The 18,534-nt window shown below is 36.7% G+C and overlaps 1 protein-coding gene across 2 annotated transcripts; it reads right to left on the bottom strand.

Moving 5' to 3' along the window:
• Nucleotides 1-211: 211 nt before the first annotated feature.
• Nucleotides 212-12,973, bottom strand: LOC121424654 (endoplasmic reticulum membrane sensor NFE2L1-like). 2 transcript variants are annotated; one of them, XM_041620392.1, is made up of 4 exons: nt 12,465-12,973; nt 4,995-5,976; nt 3,159-3,257; nt 212-2,664 (listed from the first exon to the last, which is right to left on the bottom strand). In XM_041620392.1, exons 1-4 carry the CDS (start codon nt 12,537-12,539, stop codon nt 2,024-2,026), a joined length of 1,797 nt encoding a protein of 598 aa, XP_041476326.1. In that variant the 5' UTR covers nt 12,540-12,973; the 3' UTR covers nt 212-2,023. The 2 variants fall into 2 exon arrangements, with proteins under 2 accessions (XP_041476326.1, XP_041476325.1); XM_041620391.1 differs by lacking the exon at nt 12,465-12,973 and adding an exon at nt 6,751-8,133.
• Nucleotides 12,974-18,534: the final 5,561 nt, after the last annotated feature.

The following is an 18,534-nucleotide window of genomic DNA, read 5'->3' as shown; positions in this document are numbered from 1 at the left end:
ATTAAAAAAAATTAGTTAATAATTTGTTATGCCATACCTCTTCTCTTACTTTCGATTTTCAATGAAAAGAAGTGTCATGCTTGTTTGATTTTGCTCCATTAATTCAAATCAACTTGTTTGGGTTGACCTGGCCTTTTCTTTAACCAATTATTCATAGTAATTCCGGATTCATACATGCACACACACAAAGAAATACAATACAAATTTGATATATTTTTAAAGATTTTATTGGTTTTCTCTTTCTCTCTGCAATAATCAATATGTATATGTACAACAATAGCAGGATTTTCTGTTATCAACACTTCTCTTGCTAATAAAATATTTTATTCAACAAATGCAATCTTTCATGCAAAAATCTTTTCTGCGGATACAAATGAAGTCCTTTTGAAAGTGAAAATGGCAAAATCTGATTTTGAGTACGACATAATAAAGCATAAAATCTGCATGTAAAACTTAATTCAAATCTCAATGTCCAGATAAAGCTTTAAAGGAGAAAAATCCTCATTTACAAAATGCAAGCAGGCCTTCTTTTCTACATGTACATCTACAAAATGAATATTCAATCATGTGATATATTTGTACCAAATGTTGAAACTGGAAAATATTAAGTTTAGAGACAAAGTCTACATGTACAGACAAATAAAATTTACACATTTCCTACATGTATTAATCATTCATCAGAAGTAATTCATGAATGTTAATTCATATCACTTATTCATGGGTATGTTACCCATGTACATACAAACCCCTGAAAACTTAGTAGTAAACCAGTGGGTACAATGAACGGATTGCCAACAAAAACATGAAGAAAAAAAATGCCATGATCATCCCACAAGAATATCTGAACTCCTTCCACTACTGGATAGCTAGTCATAAATAAGTCTTGTCTTCTCTTTTTCAGTCAAATATCATCGTCTATTATTGGAAAACTCCATTGCATAATAATCTTTCTTTAGCTATTTACAAATATGTACATCACAAGAGTTAACACAATAATATAGGACACATTTAGCTAAGCAGAAGAGAAGCCTGTCAAAGCAAGATGAAAATGATCATTATCTCTAATTTGCTATATTAAATAAATCTTCAAATTTTCATGTCATATTCCCCTTGACCACAGAAAATTGAAAGGCTAAGGGGATGTATTCTTGTGTCTATAGGAGGCTTTTGTATATCGATTGAAAATATGGCTTGAAAGATTCAGAATCATTCACAAATAATACAAATATTATATCCTGTCCTGTCAACTTCTCTGACCATAATAATGTTGTGTGAGATGATTTATTACAATAACTGATATTTCTAATCCAGTAAGAAGTGATTTGATAGAGGCACAACAATCATTACTAGTCCCTCCCAGGCCGACCAATCTTGCTCTCTATTAGCTACAGCTGTCCCTAGGAAAACACTGGACTATCAAACACAACTAAGCAATCATGCTTGAAGCATGTGCGTAATGCGACCAACAGATATAAAACAAAACACATTTCTGCAAAAAAATACAATATAGAAAAATACATTCAAATAATGGACCCACATGTACATGAATGTGTAATATAAGCCTTGAAGCAATATAAAACAAAAAAATTATAAACTTTGTGGTTTAAATAACTTGAAATAAACTGAACACTGATGATGCAAGCTGAAAGAGGAAAGCAGACCTGTTTTGCAATCACAATGGTTGTGATTAAAGGGATAGTTCAAACAATGTAAAAAAAAAATAGAAGTATACAACAGGAAAGGCACTACAGAAAATGGGAGGTTAAGTAATTTGGGTCTTTGAATTTTGTGTTTTGCCTCTTGCACCTACATGTAACAGGTATATCTAGATAATTGTAATGATACCAAATAGAGAAATATTCATTCCCTCACTCCTCAGGATAGAACATTGAAAATAACAAAGAAAGAATGATACACTGCCAACAAATAGTGACATAAAAAAAATTAAAAAAAATTTGATAGCATGGAATCATAAGCATATTACAGCTTGAACAGTCTCTGAAATAAGTGAAGTGATTCTTGATTACATTGATTGCTCATCTCTGTCTCTTTGATTGCTATTGCGAGGGATAAGGTATACAGTACCATCAGGCATCTGTTGCAGCGTATAGTCATTGGGATCAACTGGGCTCCCATGCTCATCTTGAACTGAAGAAAATACTTCTTCACAGAGTTCTGCATATCTCTGCTGCATCTCACTAACTTCTTTGTCAATGTTATCACGCTCTTTCACCAGCTTGTCTCTCTCCATCCTCAGCTCACCAACTGTTGATTCCACAAACTGGATGGCATCTATTTTACGTTTACGGCAATTCTGAGCAGCGACTTTGTTTTTCCCACGCCTCCTGATATCACGGACAAGCTGCATCTGAGGATCTGTGAGCTCGTATTTTTTAATCAAGTCATTGAAAGAATCAACGGGAAGGTTAATGATCTTTTCAATGCAGAGTGGAAGTTTTAAAGCCTTGGCACGTTTCTCATCTCGATTTAACTTGGAGCTGCCATTTGTTCCATTGTGGCTCATGTTTTGTGCACCATTGCCATTCTGCATCTGAGATTGTGAAGGTGCAGCATATGAATGGTTGTGTTTCACATTCTCCATCTTAGGGGGTTGACTACTGTAGCTGTTACTGCTTGAATCACTGCCATACTGCCGCTCGTGACCTGTAAATGAAAAAAATGCTATGTAAGCATCAACATGTACACCCAAGCTATGATAAAATTTTACCCAAATACAGGAAGTGTAAAAGCAATACATTGACCACCCACACCATATTTAAGACCATGATAACAAGAATATCATTCTCCAGTAAACTATTTTTAAAATATAAGAAGTAATTCATTTGAAAGGAAATGGATTTGCCTCGTCACAATGAAACTTGTGTCTTTGGGTAATCCATTCAACACTTGTGCCATACATATAATGTCAAATTTAGAGCTTTTGTTTACTCTGGATATGTTATTCCAAACAATCAATTTTCTGCCAAGTCTGTCTCTCCTCCAAATGAAAATAACTTAATACAGTGCACCTACAAAGTGATAACACTACGAATGCTTACTCATTTTCAGTATGATTTAGTATGAGCATGAATTTACAATATATATTTTGTTCATTGAAATAAAAAAATAAGAGAATAAATGCTGTAATTCCAACTGACCTCTTGAAAAACCATATCCTCCAGTTGCACCCTTGAAGCTGTCTTGATCTGAGCTAGATGAGTAACCAGTTGCACCTTCACCTTCAAAGATTGATCCATCTGTTAATACAAAACAGATAACAATTGAGAAAATATAAATATAAATAAAGCAAAGTTCTGACTGCAGAATGCGTAATTCTCACAAAAAAAGTTCAGATAAAAAAAATTGTCACATTCTTCCTGGTTACTTGAGAACAAATGATGAAAAAAGAAGACAGTAGTGTCCATCTTGTCCTCCTCTGGTCTTGCTCCTTGTGTATTTTCAAGTTTCATCTCCAAGAGACATGCATGCCAGTGCTCATGAAATCAATAGTGATATATAGGAGTCACTTCTGCAACCATACAACCAACTCACCTAAGCGTGGATAAGCAAACAAAGGCACAACAACCTGTATATACGCCATTGGTAATCCATCCATCGGAAAACAATGAGGGATCCAAACATAAGCAGGAGCAATAAATGAGAATGGTATATTAGCATCAAATCTCTGCATTATAAATGCTTTCGAGCTTTTCCAACATCACAGACTCTGCATAACAGCCAGAAGAAGTAAATACATGTAGCATCACATGAAGTATTGAATCAAACTAGAGCCACGTCTGATATTTGATACATTATTGTTCTGCAACAACGTAAATTGAACACTTTCTTAGCCTGATTGAGTCAATTCAAAACAGCAGCAGAAGAGTAATGAGAACAAAGCATAAGGTTGAAATGGAAACATTCAGCACTTGAATGAGAGAGAGAGAGAAGAATACATGTAAGAAAAGAAAGAAAAAGAATAACAGTACAGGATCAAGTTGCAAGTAGACCTTATCACCCTTCTCCTGAGAATATGTAGCAAGCTCAGCACTCTCACTGACCTTTCTTGACAGTCTCATCAGATTCGGCAAGGATCCAAGTTCCTACTGCATAAAAAAATTTTCATGGTAGTGGAATCCTCCTGGAATCCCATGATAGGTACATAACATCTTATGACCTACATTTAGAGGCCCTTGCTTATATGTGGTAAATGTACACCTACTTTTTGAGAACAAATGTCTGGAATGATATGATGGAGGCAGTCAAAAAAACCCCTTTATCTGAAAATGAAATAGTCACTGTAGACACATACCAGCACTTTCAACTACAAAGTCTACAATATGCACCATACAATTTAAACCTGACAATATGAGAGTATCTCAAACAGCTTTTCCGTGGTATTAGTATATGGCAAGCAAAATGATAGAATACTGAAATTAATGGAAATAAACATCACTACTGGTTATTGTCAATTCATGAGAGGATTAGAGACCTCTTGCTCTGTGCCTCATCAACCCCTGTCTTGAGCAATCCTATTATCATTGAAAACATAGTGACACTTTGTGTGAGTCTTAGCCATCATATTCAACTTGTTATAAAAGTCACGTTCAACATCAGTAAAAAGGCCTGATCCAAGTCATCCAACAACACACGGAAACAGAAAATGTTAACAACTGAATGAAGACAATTCTCTTCAATTGATCATGTAGCATTTAAAGTTACAAGTAATATCAAATATACAAAGAGTAGGCCTATATTTTTTATAAAAGGGAAAATGTTGGTATGGTAACAACTTTACAGATTGTGAACCTGCTTAGACTTTGTAGGAGGCTCACTTGGTTCCTGTGAACAGCAGGTTCAATGTTTAATTTACAAATTAATTAATGTTAAATATTCATATTTTATTCTTATCTTCAAATTCCTCATAAATACACAATAGTATAGCCAATTAACCTCATTGCTACTGAGTTTTCACAATGCCAACAACAACTTACCACTGTCTTCATCATTCGTCAGGGACTCAGAGTCTTCTCCGAGAGCAGCAATTACATCTTGCATCTGTTCATCAAAGTCCAGATCCAATGGGTTGATTGGATGAGCAGAGCTTGGTGAGTTAAGGAGGTCCATGAGGAGAGAGCTGCTGTTTTCTGCTGTACTGAGGTTGGCAGCAGGGAAAGGTGCTGAGGCATTGACTGCATTCATCTGCAATGTTTGCATCAAGTAGTCTGTCATGTTGTTAGAAGGAGCACTTGCAGTGGCATTCGTAGAGTGACTCTGCGCATCCACATTTGGAAAGTTGTTAAATGAGTCGTTGCGTGTGGGAGGCAAAAGTATAGGTTGTTGCTGTGACTGGGTGGCATTCTGCAAGCTCACCATGCCATTGGTGGAAGCATTTACAGCAAAGACATCATTCAACAGCTGAGGCTGTGACAGTTCAGTGACCTCTGGAACCAGACTTCCAGTGACATTAGCCACTGGTGGGATAAAAAGTGGTTGTTGAGTAGAGTACCCTTCTTGTGTGTTGTTAAGATTTGGTGTTGGCAGTAACTCAGGAATACTACCTTGAAGTTCTGGAATAGTGGCAAGGTCATGCCACCTCTGTTCTGTTTCTTGCTGACTAAGCCCAGGGGAAAGTTCAGATTGCGCTGTGTCTGGTGAATACTCGTCTTCTAGGAGCTGTAAACAGTCTTCTAATGACAGACTGCTTTCTTGTGGAGGCTGTGTGTCTTGAGGAGTTGGAGGATGAGGAACTGGTACTTGAGGTTGGTCTGTTCGTTGCACTTCTTCAAAATCTTGTTGAGGCCCAGGTACGTATTCTCCTGTCTCTCCATCTATGCTGTAATCCCACAAGTCAAGGCCTTGTTTCTTGAGGTCATCTGTAAACCCTGGTTTTAGGTCTGCTTTATAAGGGTAGGTGTCAGGACAAACACCCATATCAATATCCTGTCTCCATAGGCTTTCAATCAAGTCCATATCCTGAAAAATGTTAAAAAATAAAGAGAAAGAAGAGTGGAATTAGACAAATTTCTAGTGAACAAAAAATTCCCTTATGGCAAGTTCCCCCCAGTCTGCGCAGTCCCCTTGTCTACGCATACGCTATCTGCGTTATTCTACATGTAGTAGCAGAAGGTATACAACACAAATTTAAACATGCAATCAGATGTTCGTTAAAAAATCTGACTCAAATTGGTGGAAAAATAATAAATTTTCGGGGTTTCTTGTGACAGCCTCAAATTGCAGTCTTTCTGATAAAAAAATCCCTGAATTGCGTGCAAAGTTCATGGGTGGACAGACATGGGGGACCGTTTTTTTTGTTCAATCTGAAAACGAATGCCCGAAGATTTTCTTTTTCCATAAAATACATATATTTCATTTTTGAATGAAATATTTGGCACACTTACTCCTGATAAAAAAAGGATCTATATAACAAGAATCATTATGTGCGCAGACTTGGGGACCACCATCATAGATTTCACATCTACACACTCACAGTAGTATTTCAAAGACAGTTCCTTTAAGGATATTTTTTTTTTATTTCCAGTACACAACTAAAATATTAGTTTGTCATTTCACAGATTACACAGAACCAGTACTCTTACATTAAATCTACTCAATGGTTTTGTTTTGCAAAGAAATGGTCTTTTGAGAAGAATCTTCCTAGTTGAAGCTGAACACTTGAAGTACAGATCATTACTTAGTAAAAAAAAAAACAATTTCACTTTTTTCCTTTTACATGTAGATCTCAAGTACCTCAATACTGAGCTCATCTGAGGGTGTTGGGGAGACAGAATGTGACTGCCCCACAGCACCTTCCAATCCTGTATCCATCTCTTCAAAACCTTCATCACTATCACTGTCATGATGCATCGGCTGTTCAAGGTTTCCACTATTAATATTAATGTTGACATTGCCATTTGTAGGGTTTGTGGGTTGTTGAGCAACCATCAACTGCCCGTTTGACCGATCATTGGACTCTAATTGATCCAACAAAAAAGTTGTCACTTCCACTCTTCTCCTTGAGCTGGAAACAGATGAAACTCCTTCATAGAGGGAATCAAGTTCTCTGAACACTGATCGATCATAGTAAAACGAATCTCTAATAATATCCTTTGTTGAATGTGTTTGTCCAACTGAATTATATAAATTATGGAATTGCGTCTCTGTTAACCCAACGCTGGGTCCTAAAATTGTATCAGAAAACCCTGAGCTTGTAACCAATATATCTTCTCTTAAATAATCTGTCCAATCAATTCGAAGAACACTCAACATCAATGCTATCGCTAGCACCGACTCATATGGAAGTTTTTTGCGAATCATTGTGCAAGTTTCAAGGATACTTTTCAAGATTATCCAAGTAAGATCAGTCACAAAACATTGATTCTTAAGAGTGTCAGCTGTGTAACTCTACTGCCACATCGTCACTCGTGTCCCATCCCTTTGTTTTGTGATGAAGTCTGTCCAGCCGTGGTTAATGGTTTGTGAAAACAAAGAACGCTGAATGATAATGATACCGCCCGGTCAAGCGGATTTACATGCGCAGGCAGTGCAGTGCACATGGGGGGTGCTGTAGATCTCAGCTAGCGCTCGATCGACCGACCAGCAACGCACATTAAACATAAAACGAATGAGCACTCCTTTGTTTCCTCATACTATAGGAAATTTAGATTAACGTCAACAACTTCCTTGGCATGATAATAAGACCTTCAAAATTTAAGTAATTTTGATAGATCTCGCATCGGATATTGGCATTTACAACAGAAAAAAAAAATGTGTGTGCTAAGTCCATTCCTATTTTCATAGAAAATCGACAGCTCCAAGCCAGAATCCAGGCAGGGTGAATGAATGGAATCACAGCCAACTAGAAGCATGGAAACAACACAAAAACTGACGACTCATCCCGTTGATAAATTTTACCGGCACTCTTTAGAAACCACTTTCCCCAATAAATATGAATTTTCCACTCTGCTTGTTAAAATTGCTGCAATTCTGTATGATACTAATCATCGTATGATCGCAGAAATCACTCTCTCATCAAAGGACAAAGAAATTAAAGCCCTCAAACAGGATTTTCTCGACTCAGAAACAGCGGTGCATTGTCGTTCTAATGGAATTCACCCGGTAGTAGATCTTATGGCCGCGCCGTAATTGCATGCTGCAGGGTCAAATCTAGCATGCTAAAATTAGAAAATGAGTAATGGAACACGTAGGTTCTCGAATGATTAGTCTGAGTTCTCTGATAGTAACACGCTGAAGATGTATATGATTTTAATACGAGGTGTTAATCTTGTTGAAATTTGTGGTCAGTCTCAGAGTAATAGATTTCTAGAGCATTTCTTAGAAGAATAAGAACATTATTTTCAATCAATTGGGGCAAATTATGCGTCAAGCGGTTCAATCTTCTTCAATGCTCAAGACAATACACAAAAAAGTCTGGATTCTGATACTACCACATTTTTTGTTACGGGCTTTGTTTACATGTACATTCTTTATGATGAGAAATTTTGGCCAATTACCGGTGGTGTATAATAGCATGGAACTAGGTCCATGATAAGTGCTGGGCGGAAGGGGGGGGGGGGGTTGTCATCGAAGAGGGGTTATAATAATTTCAGAATAAGTATCGTAATTACGCCCCTATGCTTCGATGACCACTGATTTGGTAAAATTCGTATTAGTCTTACAAAAAAAAAACATGGCGTCTCATCACCCGCATATATTCTCACGGTTTCGGACTCGTGACTTCTCTCTTTACTTACACAACGCTTCTCAAACAGAGTATAAAACTAACTAAACATTATGGTGTGGGATACGCAACGTTCATGTAGATCATAAGACAAACTCAGATCAAAGTCCACAAACAATCAATACTAGACTGAAGTAAAGTTCTATTGCATGGCCGTACACAGAGAAGGAGGCAGGACTTGGCAACTCATTGAAGTTGTGACAATTTACATTTTTAATTGAAAATTTCCACAAATCCTTCAATTTCACTTTAGAAAATGAAAAGAGCGCCCCAATGAAAAACTCGGTCGATCCGCTACCATATGACCATGGTCATTTGGTAATTTTGCCGGTTGTCTCAATCTGAAGACTAATGCAACCAACCAATGCAAATGAACATGTAGTTGGGGCATAGGCTTACTGCCCCGCCCGCGTGTAGGGCCAGTTTGGTTGGCAGATATTATCTTATTTTAAAAATAAATAATTAACAAATTTGGTTTTGTCACTTACTTTGTGTCAGAGGCGTAATGAACCAAATATTTTGAGGGGCCAAACATAGTGTATGGGGCAAACTTCTTAATGAGCCGGGAGCGAGAAAAAAACTACATGATTTTGTGATAGATTTTTGACAATTTGTTTTGAATATCATACTCCACCCGGGATTCATCCAATTTCTTTCCTTTTCTTCTTTTATTGTTTTGTTTTTTGTTGTGGAGATGTAGGGGGGCATGGCCCTAGGCCCCTCGAAATTCCCTAACGCCGCTCCTGAATAACGGGATGGTTTTGAAACATTTGAGAGCAGAGAGCATTTAAAACATCACAGGCGGTGTCGGATGCAGAGGGAGGGGGTTGCATGGGGCAGTCGTCTCAATTAGCTAAGTGTGCGTGTGTTGGGCGGGGGACGTAGCATCTACATTATGAACAATGCACGTTGGTACTAAAATCAGGATACCTTGCCCCTTCCCCATATCCCAATTTGGTGCCGATCAGTATCTGGGCGAGAATAGAGATACAATGTTTGAAGCCAATAAAATATGACGAACTTAATTGATACTGAGCTTAATAACCCGACACCTGAATCAGGTAACCTGATAGAGAGCCTGAAAATCACCTTGATAAGTATTATGTAATGGTCGATCACAACACTTTCAAGAGTGACCATGGTGACTATTTAATCTATATACATTGACTATAGTATGGACTTCAAGTGGTACATGTACTCAGACCACGGTCAACTCATGGGGTAACAGTAATAAAGTTATGTAACATTACTATATACTACACATCTAGATATAGGTCTATTAATGATAAATCGATTAGCATAATGTACTTTAGCCCTAATTAATGGGCCTTAATAATAATAAAATTGTTGAAAACATGCTGGGTTTATTTAAGTCCAGAATTTAAGTCTTAGGCTTTTATGTCACTAAATATATTTTTGTTGCTTACATTCATCATGAGGTATTGGAGGTATTGAGATGAAAAAAATATAAGAAAATATATACATGATTTTAGGAATTTCTTCTGGGTTTTTCAAGAGTGATGCAGTGGGAATAATATCACGGAATCACAGCTAAGATAGGCATATTCCATTGAAAACCATTGACTAAAATTGCTATCAAAATCGTGATCAAGTTAGAAGAAATACACAATTAGTTTCATATCGCTGATTATTACACATCATAAGAAGGGAGTTATACACCGGATTTCATTGGCCAACGCCCCTCCCCCTTCTTCAATGGGATCAACAAATACAATTATCATTTAATAAGTACAAGTCCTGAGTTTTATTTGCACAATAAGACCAATGATCATTGCCATTATTTGCAGCCATTGTTTGTTAACTCTGCAGGAACAATTGTATTACCTGATAAAACTTAAAATTTAATAATTGACATTTACAAATATTTGCCTTTTGAACTTCTCACCTAATGTAGTAAATAATTATTTAAGTGTGATTCTATGTGGATTCAGAATAGACCGTATACTGAGACAGGGAATCCAACCAAAATAAAAGCTTGGTTTTAGAGGAAAAAGAAAAGTCAGACAAGTTGATTATTGAAATTTGATCCGAAAACAATAAAGTGGTGATTTTTAAAAAGTTGCAACCATTGGTAATCAATATTACGGAGACTTCAAAATGGCCGCATACGTGATGTCATAGTATCAAAACAGTAAAAGTAAGGAACGGATTACTCTTCCATGTACATGTACTCTAATATATAAATGGATAAAATGTCATTTTTTTCTTTCACCAGGACATAAAACAATACACTACCAGGGTTACTGCCCCAGGGGAATGGAAATACCCAGTTGCCAATTTGAAATAGTCTTCGGATCTCAATTTTAAAGCATTCATTTTCTTATAGCTTCTCGATTTCTCTCAAACTTTCACCATTCTGTTTTATTTATTTTCTATACACAATGTTTTTTTTATACCAAGACTGGATTCCTCTTTAAATAGAAAAATTGAAAAAAGTAAGCTCTACTTTACAACTGTACTACTACTGCTACTACTACTACTACTACTACTACTACTACTACTACTATACTACTACTAACTACTTCTACTACAACTACATGTACTACTATATATACTCAAACCACTACTACTCCAACCGCCACTACTACATATACTACTACTACTACTACTTCTACTACCACTACTACTACTAATACTTTTACTATGACTTCGTACTACATGTATAGTAATACTAATACTACCACTACTACTACTACTATATTACTTTTACTATGACTACTACTATATACTACTACTACTACTACTACTACTACTACTACTACTTCTACTATACTTCTACTACTACAACTACTACTACTTCTATAATATACTCCAACCACTACCAGCTTCCTCCTCCTACTACTGCTGCTACTAGTATACTACCTTATACATTGACTGTTACTATTATCATTGTAGTACTCAGTAGTACTAGTAGGATAAGCACCATGCAGCAATGGCATGCAGTATAGTACTGGTACAAGTATTGAAGTAATAATAATAATGATAATAATACATGAGATTTGTATAGCGCACCTTTCATCTTGATTAGCACAATTAACTGGTAGTAGTAGTAATAATAGAAGTAGTAGTAGGGTAGTAGTAATAATAATAGAAGTAGTAGTCACTAGTAGCAGTAGTAGTAGCAGTAGGGTAGTAGTAGAAGAAGTAGTAGTAGTAGTAGTAGTGTAGTTGTAGAGTATACAGTAGTACATGTAGCAGGAGAAGTATCAGTTGTACTAGTAGTAGAAGTAGTAGTCACCGAGTCGGAATAGTCAGTAGTATTTATTTAGTCAAGATGTCGTACCGGGAGTGCCGGAGTGGTATATCTCATGCACGGGCTACTACCGGGGGCTATAGAACTGCAACTGTAGATAAAGCAGCAGAAGCATGCAGCAGCAGTTTACGTACGCCGTAGGTCACTATAGGTGGACCGTATGTATTAAAACACATAGGATCAGTATTCAAAATAAAGAATTAAAATTTATCTCACACTTACACAAAACAAACTGAAGAAATTTAAGTTTGGGGATAGAACTGGATCATATTTTCATGATTTAGAATTTTAGATATAAATTGAAGAAACTGATAAGAATAAAGTGCAACTGCCCTCATATAGCAAGATCATTCCTTCAATCTCAATTTTATGTCTTTACTGTTTTCTCTTTTTTACAAAATTACCTAAGTCTTGATTAAAATAAGGATCAAAATCTGCGAGTCGACATACCTCTTGAGGATCAAGTTGTGGTAGTGTTTTCTGGAGCTGTGGGACAATGCCCATTTCATCAAAATCAACATCCATCTTGAAGAATTATTTGTTTCTCAATCAGGCGACGAAAGTGTCAAGATACATTAAATAAAATGGTGGAATGTCACAGAAAATTGCAACGTTTTAGAGTGCTGGTACCGGTAAGAAGTGTATTGAGTACTGAGTGTGACACACGTTATTCACGGAATGTACACGAAGAGAATATTATACCACTACACTCAAATAAAGGTGCATATAATTCGAATGGTGTCTACGACAGTTATAGCAAATCCACAGCCAGAGATGTATATTATATTGTTCACAGGCACTTAAATTGTTTCCTTTAGTCCGTTGATGTATCCAAATCACTTTTCCCATAAGTTTGTGGTAATTAGGGGGCTTTTCCCTGTCTGGTTCTGAGTGGCCTACGGAATTACGACGGTATTTTTACTCCGTGCTCCTCCTGACTGACATCGCGCGCGCTGCTGATTTTACAGCTGAGCCAAGCAATTCCTGTGCACACGACACGGTTTGTTGACCCGCGGGTCGTGGTCTCTTTAATATGTAAATGAGGTTAAGGTATCGGCATTTTGACCAATCGGCAATATCAACGATGACATCATCTTCATCGCTGATTAAAATAAAACGACGAGCCTTCTGTGACGTCAATACTCCCAAATTTGGATTAGAAATCTCTCTCTTGTGTCTGTAAATTACGTGTATTGTTATACTTACCGTTGTATTTCATACACGAGAACTGTTATTGTTTTGAATAAATCATGTGGGTTATGTTTACTTTTGTTGGTACACTTTCAATATTCTATAATCTTTGGTTACAGTTCACCCGTGTTTGGATCAATCAAAAAGTTAGCTGTAAATTATGAATATACAAGTAAAACTGTCGGGAATGTATGTGGATGATATTTTCATTAACTTTATTACTTTGGCGGTATTATAATACTAATAAGCGCATTTCAACATTTTCCACCTCGTCCTAACATTTTTTTAACTGACATAGTCATGAGATATCGATTAAGAATTTTTCGTCATTTTTCCACAGGCATAGTTACCGCGCATATATCTACTGTTATCAACTGTTATTATATAAAGCATTATTTATAGGAACAAAAAATAGAAAGAATGGCATATAGCTAAGCTTCGTCATCAGAAGTCTCGGAAATGCAGTTTTTGACGGAAGATTCTCCTCTTCTGTATGCTATAGGTCTTTACGCTATATTCCACAATCCTCTAACACTTTTACAGGGGTTTTATTTTTCTCGGATGTGCAAATGCTTCAATTAGTCTACTACATTGTACTTTTAATATTATTATGATGAATTAAATGTCACCACGAGAGTAATACAGACTATGAAATAATGGACAAATATTGTATTAAACATTGCTATAGTGGCCCGTAATGTGGATGTTGCTCCCAATGTTCAAAGTTTCCTGCAAAAAGTGCAACCCGTCAGTTTTGTTGGTCGATCGTTCGCTTCGCTCTCTCCATACAGATTTTCTTGAGTATTTTATCTATTCTCCATATGAAATTAAAACTCTTGAATTCGGTCATGATTGTACATGTATATAGTACATGCAGTTGTCCAATAACTAATGTTGGCATATCAGACAAATCTATTCTTGTGGGTTTTAATTAAGAAATAGCAAGCAGTCTTCTATGCGCTATAGAATCATAATAACGAGGTATTATAGTCCAATGAATTGTAACCAGTTTCAACTCTCAGATCTCTCCTCTTTTTTTTTCTTCAACTAATGCCCCAACTCCCCCCAAAAATGATATGAATTATTATTCCCTTCTCATATAGGCCCGGGGCGGGGGGGGGGGCTACTCAGTCGAATTATAACACGATATCTATAATGTGCCACACCGAAGTCGAAAATAGGGGGCTCTGGAACTAAATATTGGTCTTTATAATGGAGGTCTCCGGAACAGCTCTTTAATCAATAATTTCTAAAAATGCACTGCTCTGGACTCATCTGGCACCAAATAACTAAAAATGCACTGCTCTGGACTCATCTGGCTCCTCATCGATCGAGCTCGCCTTTCGGACCGGCTGAGGAGTTCATGATGGGCGCGCACTGGAACGAGAAACCACATAAATTTGAGGGTCAGTCTGGAACAGAGAAAAATAGGATTTTCTCTGACTTTCTAAATTGGTGATGCTCTGGAACGGAAATTTAGGCTGAAAATGGGGGTCTCGACCGCGGCACTTATACATTCATGCTAAGTAGCCCCCCCCCTTTCACAAGCGTGTGCTGGATACCTGCCCTGCATGTAGTAGTTGTGAATGCATATGTGAATTTTGAACAACGCGAGTACTACCAGTAATACCCATTCCAGTTCTGTACCGAGGTTATATAGTTTCAATTCTTGTATTTGCATTTGTATTTATTCTCGACCGCAGACACAAAAGACTGATTCTCCATTGACGTCACAAATTTTTTGGGTAGGTTAAAACATTTTAGTCTTGATTTTTTTATACCCTCGCAAATTGGACCCTATATAAACACGTACCTTTCCTTTAAAAAAAATAAAGACCTTTTTTTCGTTATTTTGGTGTTTTTGACACCCTTATTAGGTTACGTATACGTAACGTGCCCTATCATGAAAAAGACATCCTTTTTACGTGTTTTTGATCGCGCATGCACGGTATCCACTCGTCAATGTAAGTGCCCCCCCCCCCTCCGGGTATTCGAGTCTCTGCATTAACTCCGCAATGTTTGACATATCTAAACAAGTTTGTTGCATTTGGAAAAAAATACTTTAAAAGCAAGTATCAAACAATAATGACAATAATTAGTATTTAAAAAACAATAACTGGCACAAAAAGAATGGACATAGTACTATAGGCCTGTAATATAATGTTACCATTTGTCAAAATTATGGTCTATGACTTTAAATATCGCCTTTAAGAAACAAAATATTCAAACAGGAGAGAATTAAACACCAATTTTGCGAAGACGGTGTTTAATTCACTTATTTTGTAAAATTAGGTTACTCAAATGAAAAGAGAGCAAGGTAGAAAGACATGGCTCATTAAAAAAAATACAATTATCATTTGCATTCAGCTAAACAAAATATGACTTTGGGGTAGCCATCATGAGAACGTGTCTGAAAATCCCATTCTCGCAATGACTATAATTCAAAACATCGCTCAACTGTATAGAGCTTACCAATCACATTGGTACCAGCCTGTACCATGCAGGGACTGACTGCCTCATATACAGTTGAGCGCACCTTCATAAAAGCATGGGATTAATAAATGTATTTAGCTCTCGTATCTCTGTTTGTTGCTTGTGTGTACTGAGTATGTTTGGTGAACGCGGACCCACCCGCAAGCCACCAGTCAAGCAGGACGGATGTTTAGTGGCTAATAAAGTTTTAGTGCTCTGTATAGTTGCTTGGGAATTTAAGTCATAACGATCATTTTCACCTTCTTTTTAAGTATCGATATACATTTCAATTGGGAAGTTGCTTCGTCCCCAGTTCATTTTCTAATTGCTTTAATCCATAGTCTATAAATATATATATATATATATATATATATATAGGAACTCTTTTTTTAATATAACCACAATTGTCGAAATTCGAAACATCTTTTGCCAATTGCCATAACTTATCTTGTCAATTATTTTTTCCTATTGTTGTTGTTAATACTAATATGTGGATATTATGTGAACTGTACCAATCTTATTTGAATATGAAAAATCAAACGTGAATAAATAAAAAAATTCAAAATGGTTACTATTATTTTTGGTGGTATTTGGTACATGTTTATGCTATTTGCATGGATGACATCACAATTCGCTAAGTAGGACGTAATTGAATTCACATCCCATTTTATATTCTATCCAACGAATATAAATTATAATTCATTCTCTCTATCTTTTTTGTAAATTATAAATTATTGTAAGAATTACTGAGATAAAAACCCGGGATAAAAATCATGTTTGTTGGTTAAACACGATTATTAAAAAAATCAAACGTTATACTTCCCTTATTTTGAGGCTTTGGATTTATCCTGAAAATATTGAGATCACAAAATGCAATATGAATTTCTTCTTCATTTCTATAATATTGATCTATTAATTTGTAGTGGTATATGCAGTCACTCCTCCGTGAGTGACATATTCCGAAAGAACTTCATTTCCAAATGTACGTAATCGTTAGATGGCGCTCTTCCATAATTATGTTCACCGCCCTTTTCCCCAGTTTTATACTCTCGTCAATATAATGCACATCACAACGCCACATGCAACACCCCCGGCAACACTCTCTCCGTAAAATCTCCTTTTCTGCATTCTTTCAAGTTCACATCCCATCCTGTTTTTCAATCATTCCTTCTATGCCGCTGCCGCACCATCATCTCTCTCGTCTTAGATGTATCTCGTTTTGAATTGGAAAAAAAGAAGAAGCAACAAATGGTGTTTCTGGCACAACCTTATTGTTAGACACTTTCGCGAGGTCTAAATTTCGCCTTTGATCTATGCTGTTTGCATAATGATGTACATTATCAGCAGGAAATAATTTCATTGACTCTAACGAAGTTTTCATGGCCATAACGCACGTTCTACTCCAAAAACTTTTATCATTATCATTCTTGGAAGACTTTTTCATGGGACACCAGAAAATCATCCATCCGTACTTTTACTCAAACTACGTCCATCTTCGATTCGTGCAATATTCACTAATCTAATATTTCTTATATCCTATTCTGAGTCATTCAATATAAATATTCTTCAACCATTGTCACTCTTTGCAAAACTTCCTCATATATTCTCGAACCTCATACTTCACTTATCAATCATGCTTTCACAATATTATTACGCCAGATAATATGCCCATATTTTACTGAGTCCATCCATTGTCACTAAGAATTCTATGACAATGAGAGTGATCCCAAACGGCACGACCCTGGTAACTAGTGCTGACAATGACTTGTCTCTCATTCAACACCGATCACCATGCTTCTTTCCACAAGGAGATGGAATTACAGCCACAAGTGATGCGGCGACTCATCCTACGTTCCTCCCCAATCAACCAACTCGTCACCATGCAGAAGGTAGCCTCATCGGACAAAAATAGAATGCCATCGTAAAGCCAGGAAAAAAAAACTAACTGTGATTATTGAAAAGTACATTGCACCGATTACAACTTGTACACATTGGATTGTATCATCGTGAATTTATTCAATAGAATTTAACAAGTACCGAAGCTGGCTAACCCTTCTTTCGTGACCTATCCCCTTGCCATGAACTCGTCCTGGGAACAAACGATCTTTCTTCGTGGTAAATCTTTGTTGCATGTCATGATACTTATCGTCCCACGTTGTGTTGTGGTTCATGTATGCACAGCTGACCTAGTGTATCATTTTAGTCTTGTTCATCACTTGTTTCATCACAATTTAACAACTCACCACACCTTCAATATTGTGTACATTACCAGCTTTGATTGATAAAAAATATCATTAATTTCTGAACAACAATAGTCACACAATTAATTAGTGTATGCATATAGGCCTACACCACATAGACCTAGTATATCCTACATAGCATGTTCTTTGAATAGTGGAACGAGCATAACGATCTTCAAACATGTTTGATATTAACGTTTTTCTACAGTTCGTACAAATACAAATTCAACATGACTCATTAAGCGTCCTTGTTCATCGTAATTTTAAAATACCACAAAATCGCTGTTGAAAAGCATGTGAGAAAATCAACCGAAACAATGAAAATCTGTTTCTACCAGAAGCTTTATCATCATGATCATTGGCTTCGTTTTCAACCAAGTGACATTTTGCGGTTCTCCTTAAGCCCCAGTCACATATAGACACGGATCACCACGGCAGTGCCGGCATGATCCGGGATCGTTTTGCCCCGGATTAAGCGTCGACGAGCGTTGATGATAGCACACCATAGAGTTATATAAACCTAAACACGTATTTAACTCTATGTAGCACACACGGCATCTTCACAAGGATCTACACGGACCATGCCGACAGAACACGTCTACACGGATCATCCGGTC

The sequence above is a fragment of the Lytechinus variegatus genome, chromosome 12 (assembly GCF_018143015.1).
Source record: "Lytechinus variegatus isolate NC3 chromosome 12, Lvar_3.0, whole genome shotgun sequence".
Classification (NCBI taxonomy): domain Eukaryota; kingdom Metazoa; phylum Echinodermata; class Echinoidea; order Temnopleuroida; family Toxopneustidae; genus Lytechinus; species Lytechinus variegatus.
The sequence above is the reverse complement of the archived record's forward strand: the minus strand, read 5'-3'. Positions and strand labels throughout refer to the sequence as shown.